The sequence below is a fragment of the Nanorana parkeri genome, unplaced genomic scaffold (assembly GCF_000935625.1).
Source record: "Nanorana parkeri isolate BGI_ZX_2015 unplaced genomic scaffold, ASM93562v1 scaffold620, whole genome shotgun sequence".
Classification (NCBI taxonomy): Eukaryota; Metazoa; Chordata; class Amphibia; order Anura; family Dicroglossidae; genus Nanorana; species Nanorana parkeri.
Window position 1 is genome coordinate 959,991 of NW_017306888.1, and position 27,292 is coordinate 987,282.

General features: G+C 43.8%; 1 protein-coding gene across 5 annotated transcripts in view; it reads right to left on the reverse strand.

Moving 5' to 3' along the window:
- Positions 1-9,247, reverse strand: part of LOC108792245 (zinc finger FYVE domain-containing protein 1-like) — an 18,887-nt gene extending 9,640 nt beyond the window's left edge. For 3 of the 5 annotated variants that reach the window (XM_018562983.1, XM_018562982.1, XM_018562984.1), the window contains exons 1-5: positions 9,052-9,247; positions 6,478-6,976; positions 5,791-6,008; positions 4,023-4,129; positions 1,083-1,191 (exon numbers count right to left, since the gene is read on the reverse strand). In XM_018562983.1, the coding sequence (XP_018418485.1) occupies positions 1,083-1,191; positions 4,023-4,129; positions 5,791-6,008; positions 6,478-6,976; positions 9,052-9,159 (1,041 nt within the window). In that variant the 5' untranslated portion in view covers positions 9,160-9,247. Of the gene's footprint in view, positions 1-1,082; positions 1,192-4,022; positions 4,130-5,790; positions 6,009-6,471; positions 6,977-9,051 lie in introns of all 5 variants that reach the window. The other 2 variants (XM_018562980.1, XM_018562981.1) reach the window with 1 other exon arrangement.
- Between the last annotated feature and the right edge of the window lie 18,045 nt (positions 9,248-27,292).

Genomic DNA, 27,292 nt, shown 5'->3' on the forward strand with positions numbered 1-27,292 from the left:
AAAGCAGTTCTATCATTTTAATTAAGGCAGAGATCTCAGCTACATACATATGCAAAGATTTGTGAAAGGACACATTTCTATCAAGGTACAAGATGCAAGTGCAGCTTTTACTATTTACGTATGCAGCGATATCGAGATCATTTCTAAGTAAGCTTGCCTTTGGTTGCAATATAGCTATACACATTCCAGATGTAAGGGCTGATTCACATCAGATACGTTGGGGCTGTGCTGGTCGTCTTTTCCGCACGCACTAATAGGGCAATAGCCTTGTTTTTAATTGTCTCAGTTCACGCCATGCAGTTTTTTCCCAGCAAAGCATGCTGCAACATGGTACAACCGCATCGCACTGCGTCTGTATAAAAGGTCATTTGTGACATTTCAATAATGGTCTATAAAAAAAGAAATGGTGCAATGCGCCGGCATAAGCGCATCTGCGCTGTTTCACTCACTGCACCAGTGGTCATGCGTTTAGCGCGGCTTCCAGTTGTGAGACCACCTATAAGCCCAACTCCAGCCAAAACTTTAAAGCGGAAGTCAGTATGAATAAAAAATGGCTGGGAGGTTAGGATTTTTGCCAGAAGAGACATGCAAAGTCTGTTCTGGCCAAATAATCCTCTCCCCCAGCAATTTTTTTTATTTCCTGTGAACATTGTACGGCACACACGTGGTGCAGTGTACACGCTCAGCCCATTCATAGCATCTATAAGATGCTATGAATGGGGCTGATTGGAGGGAGGATGTAACTCCTGTGTGCATGCACAGGAGTTATATCATCAGTGGCCACCCAATAGCCGAAGAGGATACCTAGGAACCCAGAAGTGTTGGCAACGGAGATGGGGGACAGAGTGGGGGACCAAAGATCGATTCCTACAGCGCTAAAGAAGGGCCCACCTGTAATATAAGTGTGTCCCAATGTGCAAGTATGCTATGTATAAGCTTTTAGGTGGATTGGGAAAGGTTTAGTACCTCTGCCACCTTTTTATTGCTGTCTGCATCCCCATTGCTTCCTTTCTTCATGCCTATTTGTCAGGCATAAGGCAGAACAGAACAGCAGAAAAGTATTTCATCTTTGTGACACTCACCTTACAGATCAGAACTTTATTGTTATACTCATGGGCAAACTGGCACAAACCATCTGCCTGGTGGGGGACGCCATCCTTCATATGATTCATCCTGTTCTTGCAGCGTGCCCTGTAGGTTATAAAGAAATTATTCAGAAAACACAGGCTAATGTACCGACTAACACGGAATACTTGCTGCTCCAGATTCATGCTGCATAAAGGGGAAGCTGATATTTATTTTTTCTGTTCTTGCTGTGCTATGATTACACAAAACATGTTTAAAGTGAATGCAATCCCTAACTGGACAACATTTAGTTTCTGAGGCATTGTGTATCAAAAACAATTGGAAAGTTAATTTTTTCTCTTTAAAACTGCTGTCACCTCCTTTTTTTTTTTTTTTCAACGTCAAGACAAATGCTTCCTGTCCAAAATTCACTCGCTCCAGCGTTGGATGCACATCATAGCCCAGGACCATCTTCCTGATAGTGCCAACAGCAGACCATGCCTGAGCAATGTGTGTTTGCACTGCTGCTTGTAGGATCCATCAGGGGTACATCTAACAGGGTGGCAACAGAAGACCACAACTAGGAGACAGGAAGTGCCTGAACCAGGATCACCAGATATTATTTAATGAAAGCTGCAGATTTGAAAAGACAACTTGTGAAACTACATTAACATGTTAACTCTTATATGAGATTTGAGTGATTGGGTTTAGATTTACTTTAACTAGTTGAAAGGGTTAGTTCACCTCTTCACAAGAAAATCAAAAAGTGAACCAACTCACAACACCCTCAACATCCCCCCTAACCCCTGCTGCTTGGATCACATGCTTCCCTGCCCATGCCAGTCGATGTAACAGGCTGCACAATTCACTACACAGCCCGGAGGTTGTCAAGCATCATAATGCAGGCAATCTCGAGCGGACACGTGACCACACTGCCCAACGGGTATCACCTCTGAGCTTCCTTTCCGTGGTCCTGGAAGAAGCTGACCTACGACTGCTCAAGTTTACAAGCACTATGATGTTATGCCTCTGGGGCTGTGTAGCAAAAATAAACATACTAACAAGCTGTACATAAGCATTCAATGTAGCATTAAGGGAGTGGTATTTATTCTGTTGGATGAATGCTCAAAAGTGCACCAATAGAAAGTGCTTGATTGCAAGAGTCATGCATCCTCCTTCTAGTGCACCCTCAGTGTCAAAGCCATGTACAAACCCATCACAGTGGTGTGTGATTCATTTGTTCCCCATAAGTGAAGCACAGTGCAAGTGCATCCCTATTATGAACGGTTTCACATAACTAAAATTGTTTTCACACAGCCATCTCCTCTCAAGTATTTCTTCACCTTGCCAAATCACACATAAAAACAATCTTCAATGCTTCCTATTTACTTTAATCCACCATAGATAAGCCGTATAACCAATATAAATATTTATCTAAGGCTTATCCAACAACCGTACGATCCATTTGTCAGAGGCATTGCTTAGGAATAATATCCCTTGTCTGGTCTTCCGTACACAGGGCAATGCAGGCCCCTCAGTTCTCTGGGCTAGATACTGTTTATCACTAGGGATGCACCGATACCGGTTTTTCTGCATCGAGTATGAGTACTGATATTTATCTATCGGTACTCGCCGGTACCGGCTCCATGCAGTTTGGCCGGATCGATACCGATTGGTCGGGAAGCGAGACATTACCTGCTGCCCGGCTTCCTGATTGGCCGGGAAGCCGGCTCCATGTTCCCTTGCAGCACTGCCGGTCAGAGGAAATATCCCTCTAAAACGGAAGTTTGGTTATTGGCACCAATACTGATACTAGTATATAATTTTACATTAATACACTTTTTAGTTAGTTAAAAAAATATTGCGTGTGATTATTTTGTATTATTTTCAGCCACACCTTTTCCAGGCTATCTTTTGGCTTTGATTTAAAAAAAAGCCAGTTGTTAAAAAGAGAACTTTTACTTCTCTTCTGGGTCACAGGAGTAGATTTACTAATGTATGCCTATGGCCCAAAATCAGCATATAGCAGGCTACTACCTGCTATTTGCTGATGGCACAGAGCCAGTCTGCAGCCGGGAAGGATCCCAACAATATTGTTGGCATGCATCCTTCTTTCTGATTGACAGCTGACTCTGCCTCTTCAGAGCCAGAGCCAGCTGTGCCCGCCCCTCCCCTGTCTGTCCACCAGTGAGAGCTGAGGGATCGGAAAGGGGGGAACCCCCGGTCGGGACCGGTGACTGACAGTCACCGCTCTCTGCAATGAGAAGACCATGAGCTGAACGATCAGCGGTCACACGACTGCTCAGCTCTCGATCTATAGAGCCAGGGTTTGACAGCTGCAGCTTCCCATGCTGGCCCAATACTACTCCTTTAACTGGGCTCAACACCCCAAGCTGAAATGTACACACACAACTAAGGGCTAGTTCACACCAGCCACCGTGCTTTCCGGCCTGATTGGGGCCAGAACACACTGGATCGCATTGCGGTCGGCTTATTTTGTGTTGGGGTGGGAGGGGGCCTGCAAGCACTATTTTTTTTGACCAGACCGGAATGCAGGCATTGATGTGCCACGCGTTCCCGTGCGGCCGATCGCACTGTGGCCAGAGGGTCGTGGTTACGGTGCCATTGAGTTCAATGCATCTCCACGCCCCCTCCCGCCCCAACACAAAAAGTGAGCTGGCCGCAATGCCCAATCGGGCCAGAATCCACTTTGGCTGGTGTGAACTAGTCCTAAATCAATCAGAGGAACAAAACATAATTCTCTTTCCCATCAACAAAGACTAAACAGCTGTGTATTTGTAAAAACAAAAAAACATAAAAAGCAAAAAACAAAAACAAACACTAGATACAAAATATCAGTAAACATAACTTTTATAGTTATAGACTATATAGAAGACTGACCACAAACTATTACAGTTTCCATTTAATATTCTGAGGAAGTGAAATGTCATAATTACCTGCAACTGAGGCACCGCAGCGAACAGGTAAAGTATTCATCTGGGAAGAAAGAGGTGATCTGCACCTGATCATCTGGAATATCCCCAGAGAATCGCTCGCTAAGACTCTGCAGAAAAAATACAACAACATAAAGTCAATCCTACACATCCCTCACCCACCGATCCCTCCAATATACCGAGACAGATGTATACAAAGGAATGAAAGGAAAATGAAGGTGCACTCTAAAGTGGGTTGTCTTTAAGTGGGGCTATTATAAAGATTTTAGAAAAAAATTATATGGCACAATAGACATTTCTGGAACCACCTTAAAATGAATAGTACAACTTGCTGCAACTTGCCACCAATTTTTGGTAAATATTTAATGTCATGTCAAAAAAGGCTTAGAAGCAGGATATTGTTTTAAAGTAATTGACCCTCTTTATTAAATGCGAACAGCAACTAAAATGTAAACCCGGCACTCGAACACCCAAAAACTAGATAACCGTTTTCTACATCATGATGACAGCATAGGCCATGCAGGAAGGAAGCAGGGGACATTCCCACTGTACCTTAGGCACAATTTCTTTCCCCAGTAAAGTCCTACTTAACAATGGAATGCGGAGGAGGAGGAGTGGACGCTTACAGGAAAAAAAATTCCAGCGCTATCATCTTTTAGTGCAGAGAAATCCAGCACAGGATAGATGTGTATGCAAATAACGGGTCGTGTTCATTTTAGAAGGATTAGTGTTAAAGTGAAACTACACCCTCCTATCCTTTACAGCCAAGGAAGGTGACATCTTAGTCTCTATGGATTGCAGTTGTCATGATGCTGCACTTGTGATCAGCTTTGACATGAGCTATTTGAAAAAATAACTGTTTTAGAAGACATTCAATTGGTGGGTCTAGTTCAGGGGTCAGCAACCTGCAGCTCCGGAGCCGCATGTGGCTCTTTCATCCCTCTGCTGCGGCTCCCTGTCCAGGGGCGGAACTACTGAAGGGGCCTCGCTGAGAAAGCAATGGAATGCTTGACCTATTGGCAGTCACAATGTGTGACCACGTCAACGGTCACACATTGTAACGCAGTCACAAACTTTGATAGAACACTGCCATCTGGGGGGTACGGCCGGTACCCATGTGAGGGGTCTGGGCAGCCTGGAGGGCCTCTTTCATGAGCATCAGCTGTACCAGGGGCGGCATGGCAGCGGTGACAGGGGAGGGGGTGGAGGAGGCCAGACCCCAGCAGCAGGTAAGAGGAGTTGGGAGGAGGTACAGGGAAAGGGCGACCAGCCCACCTGAGGCCCTGCAGAGCCCACATAGAGAGTCTCAGATGGGCTGTGCAGGATCTATGGTGTGCTCTGCAGGGTCACTCTCAGGTGAGCTCTGCGGGGTCTCAGGTAAGTCCAGAGCGTTACTAAGCCCAGAGCGTTACTAAGCCCAGAGTCCAGTGCGTTACTAAGCCCAGAGTCCAGTGCGTTACTAAGCCCACATATACCTATATACATACATAGCATAGGAGGTAAAAAACGATATATGCCGTGTTATCTTCATTTTAGATGTCAAAAGGGTTTTGTGGCTCCCGGTGTTTTCTGTTGGAAACGGGTTCAAATGGCTCTTTGAGTGTTTAAGGTTGCTGACCCCTGGTCTAGTTCCTCTTTAGGGTTACGGCTAGTGTTAGAGCTAAAGTTTTGGTTAGTATGAAGGGTTTCTTAAGGTTGGCCATCCATCTCTTTTGGTGCCAAAAAAGGACCAATGGTGATCACATGGCTATACTATATTTTCAAGTCTTACCTGTAAGGCTGTAAAAACATGGGATAGCGGTCTGGATGAGCGAGTGGATGTATCCATAACTTGTTTCTTCACCCTGTCCATTAAGTGAGAGAAGTCACTGGGGGGGACCACAGTCTTGGTTCCCACATAGTGAATTGAGCTAAAAGCTTCAGGAGGAGTCCCCAACTCGTGGAATCGTTTTAGGAGGTCTGTCTCTGCCTGGCCGCGGACCTTGCTTCCTGCAGGGAATGAGAAAACATGGATGATGGAAGGGTAACATATACCAAAACAAAATTAAAGTCTAACCCAGCTAAAAACAAAACTGTTAAAGCTGGAGGGCTGGAGTTTTAGAAACTACAGCAGTGAGATCTCACAGGCAGAGTTCCCAGCTCAGGCGCCCAGCCTGCCTCCCATACCAACATCAAGTACCCTAAAAATAAAGGGAAACTATAAAATGTGTTCAGTGATCACAAACTTGCATAGAGCTGCAGCTAACGATTATTTTTAAAATCGATTAGTTAGCCGATTATTAAGTTCGATTAATCGGTTAATCGGATAAAAAATAAAATACATTTTAAAAAATGGCTCCAGTGACTACTAGTCACTGTCAAGTGTATATTTAACGTGTACATTTTAGGGACAAATGGGACCTATCACTTGTTGTACAAGCCTTATGATAACAGTTCGACCCTGTCTTCTTACCATAACCCAGCAGATCAGTCCGAGAAGTCTCATGGAAAACTGTGAGGGACGGTCCAAGACTGGACAGCGTTACCTCCAGCCCACAGCGACTAGATAAGGCTTTCAGCTCAGGAGTAAAGAATTTCAAATAAGCCTTAGAGGCATTCCCCAAAAACTGGAACATATCGTTGTGTAACCTCTCAGCCCTTGTTCTATAAATGACCAGATCCGACACAGCAAGAACCTTCAGGAGGAGACGCAGGCGCTGGTTCTGTTTATCTGTGGCCCCCAGGAGACCTTCTGTATCCAGCAGTACCAAGGACAATGCTGGGTAGTATGAAGCCCATACCCCCACTGTGCAGGAATCCTGGGAAGGAGAGGTCCTGAAGATCTCCAGACCCCCAAAAAACATGTGGTTGAGTGTGTGCGACTTGCCATCTCCGGTATTGCCGAAAATACTGAGGACTTTCACAGGTTCCTGTGGACTACATCCAAGTCTATTGATGAAGTCGTCCACATCTTTTACCTGCAAAAAAAGAAAATGGAATTATTCAGTAACTGTATTCAAAGTCACCCATGGCAAGCAGGACATATCCCATGTAAAAACTGCTGCATAATTACTTAGACCACTGGGTATAGTTCATTTTAGGGATGTCCCGATACCGATGCTAGCATCGGAATCGGGCCCGGTACAGGGCATTTTGACAAGTACTTGTCAAAATGCCCCGATACATAGTGCCGAAGCTTGCGCTATGGTTTTTTTTTTCTTACTTATCTCGCCGAGCGTCGCGTCACTGCTGCTCCGGTGGCCGGCGCTCCAGGTGGGGTCCTAATTTAGGTGGTCGGAGACTGCCAGATGACCTCGCTCGGAGCGCCGCCCACTGGAGCAGCAGTGACGCGACGCTCGGCAAGTAAGAAAAGAAAACCAAAAACCGCAGCGGCAAGTCAGCGCTGGTCCGCCGAGAGGAGCTCCAGGTGGGATTCTAATAATTTAGCTGGCCGGCACCTCTGAGCCAGCTAAATTAGAACCCCAACTGGAGCTCCTCCCACTGGACCAGCGCTGACTCATCGCTGCTCTCTCCGGTGTTCGAACACTGTGAGTGAGGGCAGATGGAGGGGCGGGGGTTCACTATTAAGCAGAGTATAATTGTAAATGTATTGTCTGCACTGTATGAGCAGTATATACTCTATATGTATTACATATAGAGTACACAATGCTAATACAGTGCAGACAATGCAGACAATACATTTACAATTATACTCTGCTAACATGAATGGATTAAATGATCCATATGTAGCCCTGTACTAGGGATCATTTAATCCATTCATATTAGCAGAGTATAATTGTAAATGTATTGTTGCAGTGCACTCTATATGTACTGTACATGTACTATATACTACATTTAGAACGCACTGCAACAATAGATTTACAATTATCCCCTGCTAATAGTTCATTTGATTGATTGTTATATTCTTCTTCCTAATCAGATGCCCTCCACTGTTCTTTATGTTGAGCCCCTAATGATAGAGCATCATTGTTCTGAGGTTCCAAAAACGATGTATTCACAAAACAGAATAACATATAAATATATATCTTTATGTATGCAGTAAAACACATAAGTATATAAATAAAACACTAAAAGGAGCCGATTTGAAATCTTCCACCCAGCATACCCAGATTGGAGGGGTAATTCCATTTTCCCAAATTCCCCTGGGAAAGTGAACTTACCCTTTAAGTGACACTTTATATTTGGTGAGAAGTTACTACTAGAAATCTCCTTGTCCTGCACAGAGTCAATAAAGTTATTTCTCAGATGTGGGCTAGATCAGTGCAATCTGCTAATTCTGATGAGCTGGACATGACACCAATCCATCTTCTCCTTGTGCTAGGGGGGTGTTAGTGTTGTGTACTTTGCTCAAGGGATTACATACGATTGGTTTATATTCAGGAAGAAGTGCGCATACAACAGACTAGGGGTCAAAGTGTATGTAAACTGGAACGATGAACTTCAATGATTTGCTTCCTTTGTGTCTATGAAATATACCATGAAAAGTGTTTTGTTTTATCTGTTCGATAAGTTGTAACTTCCTGTGCACCGAAATCTGAAGAAGTATGATCAGTCCTGTCCTATGTTATAAAGAGGGGGAGGTGTACTATAATCCTAACACACTTCCTGTCCTAGGGTGACAACGCTGTTCCTCCATACATACAGTACAGTGAATGGGAGCACTCTCATTCTGGGACAGGAATGTGTTACTCTTCTCTTTACAGCAAATAATCATCATTTGTTGTCCACCATGTGCAGCAATGTGTTGCAGTTCTCTGCCATTGCATTGTGTATTTCTTTGTGGCCCATACCTCCCCCTGGCCCCCTGTGTCAGCTGACACCGCAGTCTAGGGAAGTCACGTGCTGGAATAAAGGTGATACAACTTCCCCCATCAATCTCCTCCATTGTATTCATTCTCACAGCAGCTTCTGACGTCACTCTTAAAGTGGCAGCACACTTTAATCAAACACAATGCGCTCACTATACATGATTTTCTAATTGCACAGTCATTGTGGATGTACGGGTGACACACAGTCACATGACTCTGCCTACCTGCAGGTTCTCCTGTTCATCCACCAGCAGGAAGCTGGACCCATCCTCCTCTACCCCGGTCTGATCCACCATGGAGGTCGGGAGGTCTTCCAGGAGTATAGCGGACATGGTAGAGGTGATGGCGGACGATCAGTTGTAGAAGCCGCTCACTCCGGAGTGTCGGCGGCCAGACATTGTACCGTCTGTGTACTTTCACTTTCTATGTTTACATAAACAGATCGGGCGGCTGCAGCGCCACCTGGCGCTCGTTCACACCATTACCGCCATGACGTGCGGTACCCCGAGACATTACAGTGACGTTCCTCTTAAAGAGGAAGTCAGGTGACAAAAATTAAAAAAAGGTCGGCATTTCTGGCCGAAGAGCAGAGTCTTCAGCAAAAAAAGAAAAACTCTCTGTCCCCTAGCGATTTCTCTAAGCTCTTGTTGTCACCTAAGCGTAGTGGGAACGTGCATCACCTTCCTGGGTGTTTGCAGCACATCGTTCATTGACTTCAATGTGTTCCTGCATGCACGACAAACGCAGGAAAGTAGCTCGTGTAGCCAATGCTGTTACAAGCGTCCCACTTTTTTCCCCATATGTTTGTGCGCATTTTAATGCATGTAAATGCACAGGAAAAACTCGCATTTGCCTGGCTGTGTTTGAGGTGCTATTACCTAGTAATGGCACTGCAAGCTTGTTGCATGTTTTTGAATTTAGGGTTGTCACCCATCCGGTTTTCACCTGGACAGTCCGGGTTTGGAGTCTTGTGTCCAGTCAGCGGCACCCGGACACAAGACACTCAGTGCCGACACCGGCACTTAAAATGTTCTGACAGATGCGGCTGCCGAGGTCCTCGGCAAACGCGATCTTGGGCAGCTGCATCGGCTTGAAGCCAGCTCTTTCTCTGAGATGCGGGCAGCCTGCCCCTGGTTACAGGCTGCCTGCAGCTCAGAGGAAGATCTAGGTTTGAGGCAGATACGGCTGCCCGAGATAGCGCTTGCCCGAGGAACTTGAATGCCGCATCCGTGATTTCTCCTCCGTCTCCCTGACACCGTGCTGCCCGCCTGCGGACCCCTGGTGAGACACCATAGCCCAGACAGCCGTGAGAGCCGCACAGCTCATCTGAGAGCCCGCACAGCCCATCTGAGAGCCCGCACAGGCCACCAGACCACCTAGAGACATGAGGGTGCAAACACAGATCAACACAGAGTATGTAGCTTCATATTATTTTGTATTGCTGTATAATGTATTGCTGGGATTTGTAGTCCTCTATAGCTGGTCTCTTTACTCCCTCTCCTGGCTGCCTCTCCTCACTCTCTCCTCTATATTCTCAAAAAAACAATTGCCGCACACGGCACTAAAGTGTTTGGGTTTCACTTGAAGAAAAGGTGGCAACCATATTTTTGACGCATTCCATGAACGCACATGCCTAGGTGTAACTCATTTGTGCATGTCATCATCTGTGGACACACAATGGCCAAAGAAGAAGTCTGTGAGCCCAGACGTGTTGGCAGTGGAGATGGTGGCGTGGGACAGATTAAGTATTCAACAGCACTAAAAAAGGGCACACTTGTAAGGTAAGTCTACCCTAATGTTCAAAAGTCCACCCTTTACACAGTGGTGTAGGTCACGGTAAAACAAACCTTAAAGCTGACCTTTACAGTCAAATTCTTCCAATGCATCCCTTTATGTAGGATGATTAATAATAACATAGACATGTCAGGTGTGAAATGCTGTGATTGTGAAATACTTACAATTGCAGAGCATTCACTTCCTGCTTTGAAAAGGCAAATGACTTCAGTTTGGCACAGCAATGCATCCTGGGATTGTCTTGTCATCAGCAGAGCATTGCTGTGAAATCTCATCTGTAATCTCAGGGGATTGCCGGGAAAGGCATTTTCCTCCCCTGAGATGATGTGCATGGTCACATGTCCTAGCCACATGTACCAGAAATCCAGGAAGTAATAGGAGAGCTAGTAATCTGCCCTTAGTAAACATGGCCACTGTCAGAAGACTGGGGAAGAAAAGAGAAGTAAGGTATGGAAAGAATACAAAGCCGGCAATTATCTAGAAGTATGTGTTTGTAGATTGTCATTACTAAACATTTCTAAAGGTGTGTTTGTTGTTATTTTAAAGATATGGATAAAGGTCCGCTTTAAACTCTGAACCCAAGTTTGCCACGTGTAAGTATAACTGTGATATCTTTGCAACTGTTTAAAGGGACAGTCGACCTTTACTGGCGAAGTCCACCTTTAAAAAAATAATAAATAAATCCACACATATTTATTAATAGAAAAAAATGTGCATTTATGTTTGTTTTTTGGGTGCCAATAAAGCATTTGCAGTTGCGATTAGTGAATTGTGGGTGCAATGCTCTGGCTTCTGCAGATTCTTCCTCCCGTCCCTGTCCATACAGAGATACGGACATTCAGTACCAGGGACAGGAGGTGTGTCAATGGACTTCAAGTGTGCTGATGTCACCACACGTGCATTCCATTAACTACTTGCCGTCCGCCCATTGTAAATAAAAGGACGGAAGGCAAGCTCCTTCCAGTGGGGCGCTGTAAATATACAGCTTTTTTTTCTGCTCGCACGTGACCCCTAGTGCGCGCACGATCAGGACACACCGCCACTTGTAAACAGCCGGTAACAGCTGTTATATATACAAGCGTTCAGTGGCTCTATAGCAGGGCTCAAAATTTCCACTCGCCTGCTCGCATTTGGCGAGTGGAAATGCAGTGCAGGCGAGTGGAAATTCAGTCAGGCTTGCGGTCACAGACCGCATACCTGACTCGTGGGAGCAGCTGGTCTTGCTGGGCTCTCCGTTCTTTCAGCCGTAGCTCTTCACTGAGCTCCGGGTCGAAAACAAAGTGATTAGTAAGGTCTGCAGCAAACCTTATTAATCACACTAGATCACCAGGGATCTGCCTGCTCGCCTCCTCCCTGCAGAAAGACAAGTAGAGGTTAGGTGGGCAACTGGTGGCGAGTAACCCTTAAGGCCTGGCTAGTAGCTCAAGACTTGAAATTTTGACCCCTGCTCTTTAGCATTCTGTTAGCTTCTTGTATTTAGACAATATTTGTTTTTTGTTGAAGTTCAGCTTAAGGCCTCATACACACTGCCGTGCGTATACGCGCGTACGTGCGTATTGTACCATATGCAACATATACAAATAAATGGCTCCATACACATAGCCGCGTATGGAGCCGTATATTTGCGTAGCGTATATATGCGCAAAAACAGAATGGAACCGAGATGCGTCCGGGCAGCGTATTTCTGCATATTTTACGCGCATACGCATGTTTGCGTGTGTGTACACACATATGTGCGTACAGTTCATTAAAAGTTCCATTAGGAATGATGCATTCTGGGAATGCAAATAGTGCACGCATATACGCACATACGCTTGTATATAAGCTCATAGACGCTGGTATATACGCAATATACAATTTTGCTTGCGTTGTGTGTGAATGAGGCCTTGAAGAGGAAATTTGTCTCATACTTTGTTTTAAAAAAGACAACACACAAAGCAGATAGAACTACTACAATGTAGTATATACAGGATATTATTACTGCAATTAGGTTATAACGACCTACAAGATGTATGACACACCAGGGAGCTATCTGTAGCCTTGGATCCCTCCCTGGTGTCATCCACATCTGTCATGAGTTACCTCTGCTGTACTCTCACTGATTAATTGCCAGGGTTACCCATCTTTTTCTACTCAGCATCTTTACTAGGAATTGGTAAGGAAGCAGAGCTGGGTCCCTCACATTCTGGGCTTCCTGTCTACCAGTGGCAGAAAAACACATGTGCTGTTACACAGTTGTAAAAATATGACACAATGCATAGCCATAGTTAAAGTGACATTAAAGACTACCCCTCCCCCACTCAATGTTAGTGTCAGGACTTACCTTAAATCATGCTTCTTTATTCGATTATCTTCTTCTTTACTGTCCTTTTCAGCTGTCTCTCCAGCGCTGGTGCGGGTCTCCGATCCAGCACTGACTCCTCTCTTCTCCTCTTCTCTGATGTCCCACTTAGTCTGTGCGCGTGCATGCTGCTCCATAGACTTACCTTGTGTGTCTCCTCATCTCCCGGCCCAACATCTGAACTGCGCATGCCCCCGCCCCAAGATCCTTTGCGGCTGCCCGAGAATCAGATGTTAGGACAGGAGCGTGCGGCGAAGACATAGGTAAGTTTAAACCTGTTTCAGCAGTAGATATATGCAAAAAACGTGAGGGTTTAATAACCCTTTAAAGCACTGGCAAAGGCAGATTTAAGATTTCTGATTAACCATTGTATGCACTATTGCAATATTACTCTATAACCCTTTAATATTCATACAAATGTGAATTGAGAATTTATATAGTTAATTTTGCTGAAGCCATTATCCTTTGGTATCAGTATAGTTGATCATTATACTGCCATCTTGTGGGCATTTTGGTTATTGCACCACGTTTTCTGTGTTCCTTTCCATTTATGAAGTATTTCCCCCTTTCTGCTCCACTTGTCTTTCTCGTAAAATGGCTGCATCCAATGGCCACATGTAATATGCTCACTTGGAAACATTACCATCTTTGCCCTTCAAATACGGTCTGTTAAATCATCCTGTTGTCTGCTGTAACCTGCTGCATGTAATAAAGGTCTGTGTGGAGGAAAGTGGTGAGTTCAGCTATCTGATAAGGATTGTCCGCGGTGATCATATCTGCTTATACAGGCCAGGCATAAAAGTCTCAGCAAGGGATGCATCGCTAATACAACAATCGGAGTCAGAATAACACAAAAGCAGGACATTCCACTTGGTGAATGATGGCATGAAAATGTAAACCTCTCATGAATTACCGCCCTTATCCTTTAAATACAGCAAAGAGAATCTCAGTTATTACCATGTTAATTTAAAACACTACAAAAGTGACTTAAAGTTCAATTAGTAATGTATATGTTCTTAACAGAATGAAGCTTGTTATGCTTAACTCCAGCCTCTGGCCATACCAGCTCTGGTTCATGTGGCCTTCTCATTTACAGGACAATTAAATCACAGCGATCTCCATGGGGAATCGGATGTAAACGGGTAAATGTGTCCGTATACATGAGATTACCTCCGATGCGGCGCGGTCAGGTCCGTTGAAACAAAACTCTGATACGTTTATTTTTCCGGACCTGTCTGGAGCCGGGGGTAACCGTATATAAACTGACTTACGTCCATTTAGATCTGGCAGCCCAGCCCCATAGACTAACGTTGGGCTTCCGATCAGGTCCACCTGAAAACTGACAGCAGACCTGATCGGAATGCCCATGTGAAAGGGGTCTAAGACTGTCACAGATAAGTCTGCAGAGCAGTAGGTTGGATTGTTATGCCAGCATATAATGTAGAGCAGTACGAGCCTTTCATCCCTTATTACAAGAGAAAAAAAGATTTGTCATTGCTTATATCAGGGTTTTTGTCTTCTTATGGTGTGTGTATATGGGGGTTTTCAACTTCTTTATTCATTCATTTGTTTCATCAGTTAAACCCCATGGACTTGTTTCTTCTATTATCCTAACTATGTAACTTTGTGTGTCCTCCACAAGTTGTGTTATGTGAAGACCCGTCTGTGGGTTACTCAGCTACTAATCTTGTTAAAAGACATCCTATAGGAAAGATCTGTTACTAACTTCTTGCCAATGCTTTTTCTGGAGATCAAAGGGGCACTGATGGTTATTCTTTTGGGCAATGGTTAAGTGTGTCCTCACATTACAATCTCACCTTAGGGTCTGGAAAGAGGCCTAACAAAAGATACATTGCTAGAATTCAGATTCAGTCTCATAGTCTGTATTAGTATCTAGCAGATGCAGTCATCTTGCTGTACAGCCTTAAATAAAGTCAGGTGATCACTATAAGCATCTGGGATAGATTAGCTATCAGGTGGGAAATATTGCATCCAATAGGGCTGATTCACACTATAGCACTGCGCTAAAGGCACAGTATCCATGCGTTTAGCACACAGTGCACTGTGCACTAGGTGCGCTGGTACATTGCGTTGCCATTCATTCTTAATGGCACCCCAACACACTTTCTTGTGCGCATGTTGCGTGAAAAATAATGCAACACACACTATTGTCATACCGTGTGTTACAGCTCTGCGCAACCCATGCCCACTGGGCGGAAGATTGGGGTGCTATTCAGAATGAATGGCAACGCATCACACCTAGGATGGGGTGCATTGTGCTGTGCGATAGCGTGCGCTAAATTCACGGACAATGTGCATTTAGCGCAATGCTATAGTGTGAACCGGCCCTCAGAGAAGATAAAAGTCAGGTTCGGCAAGGTAAGGAGTAATTCAGGTCATACACAAACAGTTGGTGCTCCATTACCAACAGTTCTAACACTTTCTCCCAGTGGAAATTCCTTTTTATTCTCGTATTCCTGATTCCCCCTTACTTCCTTTTCTATAGACGCCTGACAGATATACAGTAGACATGTGCACTGCCAAAAAATTCGTTTCGTTTTAAATTCGGATTTGTGCTATTTCGTTTTTCAGGATTCGGGTGTGAAAGTCAATTCGGATTCGGAATTCGGATTCGGACGAAATTCGGTAGCGTTAGTACGAACGTTCGTTTCGTTTTCTGTTCTTATTCGTTTCTTATTCGTTTCTTATTCGTTTGCAGCAAAAGTGACATTTGAGGGGGAAAAAATATTTTTCTTCTCTAATGTCACTTTGCTCCAACGAACGAAACGAATAAGAAACGAATAAGAACAGAAAACGAAACGAACGTTCGTGCGAACGCTACCGAATTTCGGAAATGGAAATTCGGATTCGTTTGCATTCGTTATGTCTGTAATTCGGAATTCGGATACATCCGAATGTCCGAAATTTACGAAAATTCGTCCGAATTTCGATTCGGAACGAAACGAATCGCACATGTCTAATATACAGGAAGTATGGGAATCTCACCAAAGAGGACACAGCAAGTAAAATCTGGAAGAGGTTCTAACTCTTCTCCAGAAAAATTGGCAAGAGTTGGGTATTCATTTTGCGGTTCATGGAAGTTTGCCTTCCCAGAAAACCTCCTGCTGATGTGAATGGAAATAGTCTGAACCTAAATGAAACATCTGCATCCTGCATCTTCCTTCTTTGTCATAATCACTGACAACCTGATGGAGCACAATCCATGAACTGTGGCTAGCAGACTACACATCAGCATCCGGTCAGTCAAGCTTCAGCTATTTACACAGCGTGTCCACTAGATGTCAGTGCTGCTCCTCGGATTGCTTTGCATGCCATTTGGGTCAATTTTATCCTGTAAGAGGATCAAGTAAGGGGGTAGAACATCCTGCTATTAACTCTTGTGCTGCTGGGACAGACATCACATTTCATAATCAAACATATTGTTATACCTCTATTATCATTCCTTATTTCTTCATCTTAAATGCATTCTGCACACAAATGATCACTAACACGAAGAGAGGTACAACCATATTACATAATATAGTAAGTGTAGTTATTAAAAACAAATCCAATTGTGTTGGCTCACTTTTTCTGTCCCTTAAAACCTAGCGAGATATTAAAGTAAACTTGTCAGAAACCAGGGCAAACTGATGACAAGGTACATAAGTAGAGGTTGCTTTGGGTACAATTATCAGTAGATTCACAGATATAGAAGCTGAAGTTATATGCAAATATTGACTTTTTATGTAAAAGTCACACTTGGCCCAATCCAGCTTCCAAGCCTCCATTTTGCTTCATGAGATCACCTATCAATTAAAGGACCAATAGGGAGGCTTGGCGGGGGGAAGGGTAGGACCAATCTCCACATTTACATTTGCAGATTTAGATTGACATATGTCTTCAGCTATCTGCCTCTTTTTATCCTCTGATAGTCTTGATCCACCATTTTAACTTGAGCCAACCTCCTGGCATGCATTTTGAAAATCATAAGCACAGCTTAAATGACTCATGTTTCCTTCAAATACACCAGATGGTAGCAAAAGGGAAAAACATATACAATACATGTGCACCAGCAGCTGTCAGTCTACTGGATTAGATCTGGCTATGTAGTATTGAATCAAATGTTCAGATCATATCAGGGGAGGACTGGAAACATTTGACCTTAGGAACAATAAAATCAAGTGTCCCCACTTCCTTCACTATCTACAAACTACCCAGACCTGGAAATCGATATTATAGAAACCATGGCTTCCTTACCCTTTACTGATGGTGCCCAATAAACCTGACACAGTCTGGTGAGCTCAGTCAGCATTGCATGACTCTTGGTTGTAGGGATGTACGCAATTTTGAGTGGCTGTCGCTTGTGCCATATATAGGCTCTCTGCCTTTTTCTGTGTGCTGTAAGTCAGAGATATCACAGAGTAAAGGTGCCCATACACCTTACGATTATCGGGCGAAACTTTTCGTCCGATGATCGAACCGTCGTACGATTTTCGTATGACGGCCCCATCCTGCCCCGATGATCGCAAGGTTCAATCAGCGGTAGTTTTAAAAAAACAACTGGACGACTTGCGGTAATTGACCGCGATTATTTTAGTTTGCGCATGCGCAGTGTTAATCATATGACTTTTGACGGACGGAAACGCCACCAACCATGCGAACATCGTACGATCGACCAAAGTTTTCCAACATGCTTGACTGTCAAAAGTCGTACGATTGTACAGCACTATCGGTCGGACACTACATTCACACGTAACGATTGTCGTACGAAAAGTCGATCGCATACGATTATCGTACAATAATCGTAAGGTGTATGGGCACCTTTAGACTCTATTCACACCTATGTGATGTGGGAGCGTTTGTGATGCTGCACTCAATCCGCCATCACATGGTGCAATGTTAGGTGCAATGAGGTCATTTTTGTTGCCACCCCCAGGCACCTTGCCATCACATGTGTGTTGTAGCATGGCACATTGTATGCAAGCTATTACCATGTGTTGAGGGGCAATGCAATTTAAAAAGAAGGTGCATGCACTCCTTTCAGCGTGATTTAACTGCGGTAGGCAGACTATTCCAATGAAATGTCTGCCTACCATAGAGCAGCCCGCAGCACCTCTGCCATGTCGCAACACAGAGGTGTGAACGAGGACTAAATGTACGTTATTGTGTTCATGAACAATATTGCAGTGTTTCATATTCCTCAGTACAAGGTGGACTGTACCCCAATTTTATTTTTTTTTTTTTTTTTTTTTTTTTTTTTTTTTTTTTAACAGTAGCTGAACAGACAATGTTGTTAGTGAGCATGTTTCTAATAAGTGACCATATAGTTAAGCAGATGGTGAGAACCTGGAATAAGTTCAATTAAAAAATACACTTTTTTTAAACAAAAATCGTTGTAAATAGCTTTACATTATATTCTCATTATAGGCCAGTGTGTCTGAATGCACAGTCCGCTATCCTACAATGAGGACTGAATCCTGTTACTGCGCTCCCCTCCACCTGATATTTCTCAATCTTGCATTAGAATGAGGTAGATTGAGACAGGTAGCGAGAGAACGACAGATTAATCACTGGAGAATGGAGTTGATTGCCAGTGCAGAATGAAACATTTTGGGGTCTGTTTATCAGTCTTTTCACCCAAGGTTCACACATTTTCCACATAAGATTGAATTAGAAAAATGTGTGAATCTTGGGTGAAAACATTGAAAAATAGATCCCTTAGTATATATGACACAGCCTAAATAGGTAAGTATAGTTGTAAAGAAAAATAAGTACTTGCCTGTGTTTTCTGGTTTGTGTTTAGCATGCATTATCCATGCGTTCATATCACCTTGTATGGAGGAATAAGATCAGATGTAGAAACTAGAGGTGCACTGAAATAGAAATTTAAAAAACGAAACCGAAAAAAAATAAAAAATTGTCCCCTGATATTTCCCTTTTAAAATAGAAAAAGAGATTGAGGACACAGAGTTCTAAATCTCTTTTTCTGCAGCCCCAGTTATAAATGAACAGGATTCATCTATACTGAGTGTTCCTGTTCATTCACAACTTGAGGACAGAGTGTGTTTACTATAAGCACAACTATGAATGAACAGGAGGTGATGTAGATCACTTCCCATTCATTCATAGTTGAGGATATAGTCAACATACCATGTCCTCAATTATCTACAAACACTCAGCGATCACTGATCGCTGAGTGTTTGTAGCCTGCTCTCCTCTCTGACACGCTGTCACAGGAGGCTGAGTGAGCGGTGCGAGAGGAGAGCTCAGCCTCCTGTGATAGCACTGTCCCTGCCCCCACACCGCTCTGCCGCACTGTGATAGGCGGCCGAGCGGTGTGGGAGGAGAGAGACCGGCCGCTCACAGCGCTCTCCACCCGCAGCGATCGGCCGGTTGTCACTTTCTCTCCTCCCTGCTGGGACACACAGCAGTGCCCAGCAGGGAGGAGAGAAAGCAGGGATGCGCCGATGTATCGGCACAAAAATGGCACTTTTGGCCTTTAGCCAAAAGTGCAATTTTCGGCCGGTATATCTGTGCATCTCTAGTAGAAACTGATGTCTTGCTTGTGTACACTGGAGTTTTAGGCCTTGTTCAAACAGGGTGATCTGGCATCTTTGTGGCATGAACCTACGGATTACTGCTGCAGGAATGCCAGTTGTCCCCATACAGATGCAGCTGCTGTACCCGTTCAAGTTAATGACCGGGAGACAGCAGCAGCATCTGTAAGCGGAAGTCTGCAGGTAATCATTAATGATACAATTAAATGAGGTGTGAAATAGATTGCTGTTGCTGGACACATCTATCCTGTGGCAGAGATTTACGGCCCAAGTCACCCCGTGTGAATGCGCCTTAGGTACTGACCAGACTGTGGCAATAGGAGTGTGGAAAGAGGAATAAGGGAAAATTGGGGTTAGAACAGTCACCTTGCAGCGGTTTCACCAAGCCCACAACATTTTCTATAGTGGCAAATTACAAAAGGATTTCTCTTCATATTAAATTAGCTACAAGGTGCGTATAGCATGTTCAGCTAACAGGAAATTGGGGAATGTTATGGCTTTAGAAACCACATATAGCAAATCTGTGTGTCCAGGCATGACCCAAATTTACCCCAAAACTACGGTTGCCACCTTTTCTTCAAGCGAAATCCGAACATTCTAGCAACACGTGGACATTTTTGTGGGAGAATGAGTGGTGGCTTATTCATATGTTGTTCATGTAGCAAATCACAGCTCTTACTTTCTGTGATCTCATCACCAGACTTGTAAAAGTCTTGCATGGGCAGCTGCTGAGTAGCTCAGTTTCTATTTACATACCCATGCCCTCAGCAGGCCCGGATTGCCCACAAGGCCACGAGGCAGGGCACAGAGGGGCGGCAGCGGTGTGCTTATGGGGAAGTTCCGGGCGCCGGGCGGTAAGTTGCCCTCTCTACATTTAGTCCTGCTTTGCACAAATATAGAGTGAGGGAAGCCTCTCATAAAATAATATGAAATAATTAAATAAAAAAGTGATTCAAAGTAGATAATAATAAGAAACAAATTATTAACAAATAAGAAAATAATTATAAAAAATAAACAATAATAAGATAAAAAAATGATAAAAAACTACACTACAGTTGTGGCCGATGAACGTGATGTATTTGCAGCATTTTTCAACAGGCAAAACATTGGGCAAATATGAAGTACTGCAGAGGTGTACTGATTTTTTATTTTGTCCTGACACACACTTTAACATCACTCTCTAGCAGCACATGGTTACCTTTCTTTCGCTCCTCTGCCACTCTCTTCAGCCACAGAGAGGAAGCCATATGTAAGGCTGGGTTCACACCTATGCATTAATAATGCACATCAATGCCCATTAATGCACCAACTGCAGTCAATGGAAGCGCACATTGTAATGCACATTGATGCATGTGAAAATATACGTCAACATGATCGACATTGGTTGCAATGCACATTAAAACACACTACAATGAGGATGCACGGGGTGAACCCAGACTAAGCTCTAAATCAGATCAGCACTGGGCTAATCACCAAACAGCAGCCTTGTCACATGACAAGAAGGGGAGTGAGTCACATGCTCCTCCATACCCGGAAGTGCCAGGTATTTTCTTTGTTTCCAGTGGTTGAACAGAGCGGTGTGGGAGTAAAGTAAAGGAGGGAATACGGTGCGTTGTTTTATAGTTTGCTTTACGCTTCCATAATGGATTAATTCACAATCTCATCACAATAAAGTGTAACAAGTTTATTTGTTTCTTATTTAGTTCTTAACATTTCCGTAACTTACAGGGCCCGTTCACACCAGATGCAGTGCGTTCCGCCCCGATTCTAGCCCGAACGCACTGCCTCGCATTGTGGCCGGCTCACTTTTTTGTGGGGCAGGAGGGGGCTTGGCAGGCCATTAAAGTGAATGGCACCGTAGCCACGCCCTCCGGGCCGCAATGCGATCGGCCGCACGGGATCGCAAGCCACATTATGCCTGCAGTCCTGTCCGGTGCAATCAAAATAGTGCTTGTAGCACATTCTGAGAAGCACAATATGCCCTGTGGCACTGGGGGCCTCAATTTGAAACTCAGTTAGGACACTATCTGCATGGAGTTTGCAAGTTCTTCCTGTATGGATTTCCTGCAGGTACTCCGGTTTCCTCCTACATTCCAGGGACACCCTGGTAGTATATTTGGCTCCTGTCTAAACTGGCCCTAGTATGTGTGCACATGTGTTATCACATTTGGCACGCCAGTCCAAGCATGTGTAAATGGACATGTCTTACAACCCATATATTCACTATACATTTGATACATGTCAGTACCTGTACTGCTCCACTGCAGCAGCCAATTACAGTCCTCACGTATTTAAAGGGTATGTCTAGCCAAAACCTTTTTTTTTTTAGTTTTGAATAGAATGTGAAAGTGACCCGTCAGGTTTTTTTTTTGCTGTCTCTGTATCTGTCTCTCCTGGATAGATTCACCCTCTTTATTTGTCCTGATGAGCATCGTCACTAAGTCAGTGATGGGAAATCCAAAATGTTACAACTGTCACTAGAACAAGAGGTGAGGGGAAAACTCCCAAAGGGGGACACCTCTTCCGGTGACAACTGCCTGAGGAGTTCCCCTCACTGTATAGAGATTTCCCTGGGACAGGAAGTGAAGGGAAATCTCCCCAATAGAACACACACAGTAAATAAGATACACCGACAAGGGGTTTTAAGCTTTCCCTTCTATATCCAACACTTGAAGAAAGATTTTACTAGCGCTACACTTAAAAAATATGTGCCTCACCCCCTCCCCCGTCAATTTTAAATGTGGTCCTGTGTCATCTTCAAATCAATGACCCACCATCACTGGTATATAGTGTCAGATGCTTCTACCTCCTGTCAGTAGGGATGCCATTTGACAGGTTTGCCTGCCTATCTTCACTTTCTCTAATGGCGTGGTTGTGGCAGTTGTCTTGTTTTTCTCGTGCAGGCTAGAAAATAAATCTATCATGATAGAACATAGTATAATATATATCGATGGAGAAATAATACATTGTAACAGAAGTATAATTGGTGCAGAAACAAGCAACGCATTGCAATTTCTTTATTTGCTACGATGCATTTGAGAAATATTGTCTAGAGCTCTGCAGCAACACTGCTGTGATAGCTATGAGAGACAGACAGCACAGCAGACGTGAGATATATGCTGGCTAGACGGAGATGAGTGCTGCATTCCTACTTTATATTTCTTCTGCACTAGTAAAGAGAGAAGATAGTAAATCTCAGTCTGCTTAAAGAGCATAGCGCTATGGCAGTATAGGTTTTGTGCAGATTCCAATTAAATTTAATTTGTAACGCGTGTGGTTACTGTCAGCATCGGGAATAATTTTGTCAGTGGTTGGCTAGCCATAGCGTACATCACGATGTTTGGTAGACATGGGAAGTATGTAAAGCTGGCTGTGTCAACCTCAGTTTTGGGTCATTTGTGGGCTTAGCAATCTGTTTTTCTAAGGGCCCATTCGCATGTCTTTATTCCTCTGCATTGCATTAACGCACGTAGCGGTAAGGCAGCCTATTTATTGTGAATGGGCTGAAAACGCACAGAAATGGACCAAAAAAGGGGCATGCAGCATTTTTACAATGCTGTGCACCACAAAGCACTGTAATGAGTTACCATGCATTGTGGCACCCTGCAGCACATGTGCATTATTATTATTATATAGGATTTATATAGCGCCAACAGGAAGATGTTACAATCACAATACAATTCAAGACAAGATGGTAAGGAGGGGCAAGTGATATATGAGGAGGTAGATGTGTGGGGATGAAATTGTTTGAGAACGTGATGGTTGAGGTTAGGTTGAGGTGGGATAGGCTTCCCTGAAGAGATAAGTCTTTAGGGATCGCCTAAAGGCAGTCAGGGTGGGAGATAGACGGACAGGTTGGGGTAAAGCATTCCAGGGGATGGGAGAGGCTCTAGAGAAGTCCAGGTGGCGAGCATGGGAGGAGTTGACGAGGGAGCTGGAAAGCAGGAGGTCTTGGGAGGAGCGGAGCCGACGGTTAGGGTGATATTTTGAGACAAGGTTTGAGATAAATCTGGGGGCAGAGTTGTGGATGGTTTTGTAAGTGATTGTTAATATTTGGAATTTTATCCTTTAGATCGGCTGCATTGGTGCAGAGTTGAACTTGTGCATCTGGTGTACTGTCCCCAATGCACTAAGCATCAAAATTAATTAGGTGCGTTCCTGCAGTGCACGTTAATGCACATTATGGGTGTTAGCATGTCTTGGTGCCTAATGTGCATTGTGGTAACCCACACAACTGCAAAATTGTGTTTCTCACCACAAAATAGCATCTTAGTTGGTTGACAAACCCCAGACATGCTACTGTTCAGTAGTCCATCCAATGGAACTGGCCAACTGACACAGTTCCCTCTGATCTACCTGGATCATATATACTGTATCATGTTCAAATCAATACTACATTGTCAGATCTCAAATGCATAGTTATATTATCCTATTAATGTGATAAGAAAGATTAAGAAGTATGTTCGCAGAGACAGATTCAGAAACACATTGGCACACCCAGAAACAGGTTCACACAGAGGCGTATGCACCTATGTAAGTACATTGTTCCACCAAAGGCCAAATGATGTCATCAAGGGGTCATGACATCTCAGATGGTCATTAAAGTTGGCCATGCACCAGTAAGAATTTGGTTTTGGAAAGTATGTTAGATCTGTAGAGAATCTGTAGATTCTCCTTAAAGGAGAACTATGAGGTGAGTGCTTTTCACTCACCTCATAGTTCTAGCCGACCTGGGAGGGCAAATCAACAATTGGCTATGACTGTAGTGACAAATGAAAATCTATCAATGTTTGGCCAGCTTAAGCTGCAAGACCTTTGTTGACAGGGCTTCCTTCCACAGAGGTCCACTGGTGGATGTACTATTAAGCCTAAGGAAAGGGGCACTTTGATAGGATGAAGAAGGGCTAACATTTTATATGGAGGCTCTTACCTCTGGTGTTGTGTATCACAGGAAAGTTAATTTGGGGCTTGCTAGATGGGCTGAATCACAGTAAGTTTCACCACATGCGGCTAACAACTGATCTACAACCAGCTCATCCCTGGAATACAGGTATTATATGTATATGATCTGTTAATATTTGTGTATTGCTCTATTGGTAATCTGGGAGGGCCACTAGCTGTGTTGAATCTATTATATGTATATAATTCAGAGTAGGACTAGACTGGGGGGCATTTGCCTCCATGTCAGCACTAGTATAAGATTTGTTGTGCCGATGGTCCTGTGTGGGGATATTTCACCTTTCAGACATCAGAGGGGGGCCACAGTAAGTGACGCATGGTGACCGTGCTTCCTGTTCAGAACTCTGACCACAGTGTCTGGCAAAGGGAGGTCTTTCGGCACCAACTTCCTTTGCAGCTCTGAGCTGTCATGTCAGCAAATGTCAAGAAAGCAGATACTGGAAGATGCAACAAAGCATGTGACAATAAGAACAATAGGACCAATCACCTTTCACCATGCACATAGCTGTCATTCACCAATCACTGTGGCATCATGGTAAACTTTGTATACTACCATTTCTTTAACCCACAGAAATCTGTTTCTGCTATGAAAGGGACACTTGATATTATTGAACATATTTTTTCAATACATACAGTACATTGAGACAGACTCGCAGGTCTTCATAAACCAAGTAAACTGGGGGAAAAAGATACACAATCATTTCAAACAAGAACATTAAAAGGAAAATAGGGAAATCACCAGATACTATCTAAGGAGATGTCCCAATGATCAAGGGAGGAGGAAAAGGAAAATAAGGGAAGGGGGAAGGTAGGGTAAAATATAATTGCAATGTTACCAATTACCTGCTATGAAAGGGACATAGCATAGAGAGATAACAATTCTAAGATTTACATAGGACGTCAGAAACCCATATCCAAGTTTCCCAAAGTATTAGTAAATTTAGCTTTTAAATAAAATGCGGTAAATTAAAATGGGATCATCAAACATGAATTTCCACTTTTCATTCATAAAAGCACTCCACCAATTACAAAAATGTCTAGTACATTGTTCTCTTTGAAATTCTGCGTTCAACCTCTCCCTGTGGAAGAGGATTTTTAAGCCTCTCACTACCTCCTGTACCATTCGGGGTCTGGGGGCACTCCAGGACTTCCTGATACGGCATCGAACAGTAAGCAAACATATGTGGAGCCAATCCAGCCCTTTTAATTCGTGACAGTTCAGCCACAAATGAGTCACAGCTAAATAAGTAAAGAAAAGGTTCCAAAGGAGGGGTCCATCTGAGTATGTCTTTTATATATAACGGAATTCCATGCCAGAAAACAACCATTGCCAGGCAAGACCAAAGACAGTGGGGTTGATTTACTAACCTTATAAACACACCATGAACATGTATACACCTCTGTAGTGTGTTCCCTCCCAGCATGATCTATGGGTGGAATCTAAACACCTTTGTAGTGTATACACACCCAGCAGGTGTGTTGTGCAAAGCCAAGCATGAATTGCAAGGTGATGTTGTGTAAATTAGCTCTATGTTGTGTTGCTTGCGTTGATGAATGCAGGAATGTAAATGCATGAGCTAACCATTTTTGTCTAAACTGTGAAGCAGCATTATATATGCATCATGTGCATGATTTTTCCATATATGGCATTAGTGGAAATATGCTTTTAGAGACTTTTATTGTTGATAAATACGTTTTGCTGTGTGAAAATCACACGCACCTGGTGCGTGCGTGTGTTTAGGTTAGTAAATCACCCCCAGTGTGTTAAAGTGGGTCTGTTTGCTTTGCCCTTTGGACAGACGGAGGAGGTTGAGGTTGTCACCTTGAGGTTGTCACCTTGTAGAAAGTGGGAACATAAGCTCTGTGTATCAACTTTAATTGGGTCTCCCTCCACGTTTCATTGGTCACAAGTGATGTGATCGTATACTCCTTCAAGAGTTTGTCCACAATGTCCATATCAGGGAAATCCTTGGCCCAGTTCTTGATATTCCATGTTATGAAAGACTTAATATATAACTATTGAAGTCGAGGATACAAAGCTGAGATGGAGTAAGTCTTCGTGGAGATCAAAGTATCCAGAAAAGAAGATCTAAAGAAGACCCAAGGATCTCTATGTAGTAAAGAATGCAGACAAAGGAGAACGTTTAATAAAAGAAGTTATGATGATGGTGGATAAAGGAAGCATGAGATAAAGGACAGAGGTGCCTTTGTGGGGGTGTATGGGGTTTGGGGGGTGTCTGATTCCATCACAAATACAAAAAATAAGGGGATTGTTCCTCATTTTATGACTGTTAACAGGGCCGGGCACATTTTGTGTGATGTGAGACATTCTGATACATTCTGTTGTATGAAGGTTCTTCTGTGCTTAGCTCTGATGTATTGGAGGGCTCTTTGTTCCCATACAGTCCATCAAACCCTAATCTAGGTGAGGGAAACCAGGACAGACGGAGATGCAGTTGAAGGCTGAGACATAGAGAAAAGATATCTTATTGTCTGAAGATGACCACCCACTGCCCGAAATGTGGTCCATTCCTGCTAAATCGGCTGAAATTTGAACTGTGGGCACCAGCCAGTCAAATAAAGGGCGATTCAGTCTACGTTTGTCGAAAGTGCCGGGTGAGAAAAGTATCGGCCAATCAGCGGGGGGCAGCTGTCAGAATACCATAGCCCGCCAGGGGAGAGAGGGGATCGGGGATTCTACTAATAACTGTGGTTTAGCCTGCAGGCTATCTGTGTGTGTGTGTGTGGTGTATGTTTGTCTTATTGTCCCTCTACACCTGTCTCATTCTCTCCCTCTATCAGACACTCTCATCC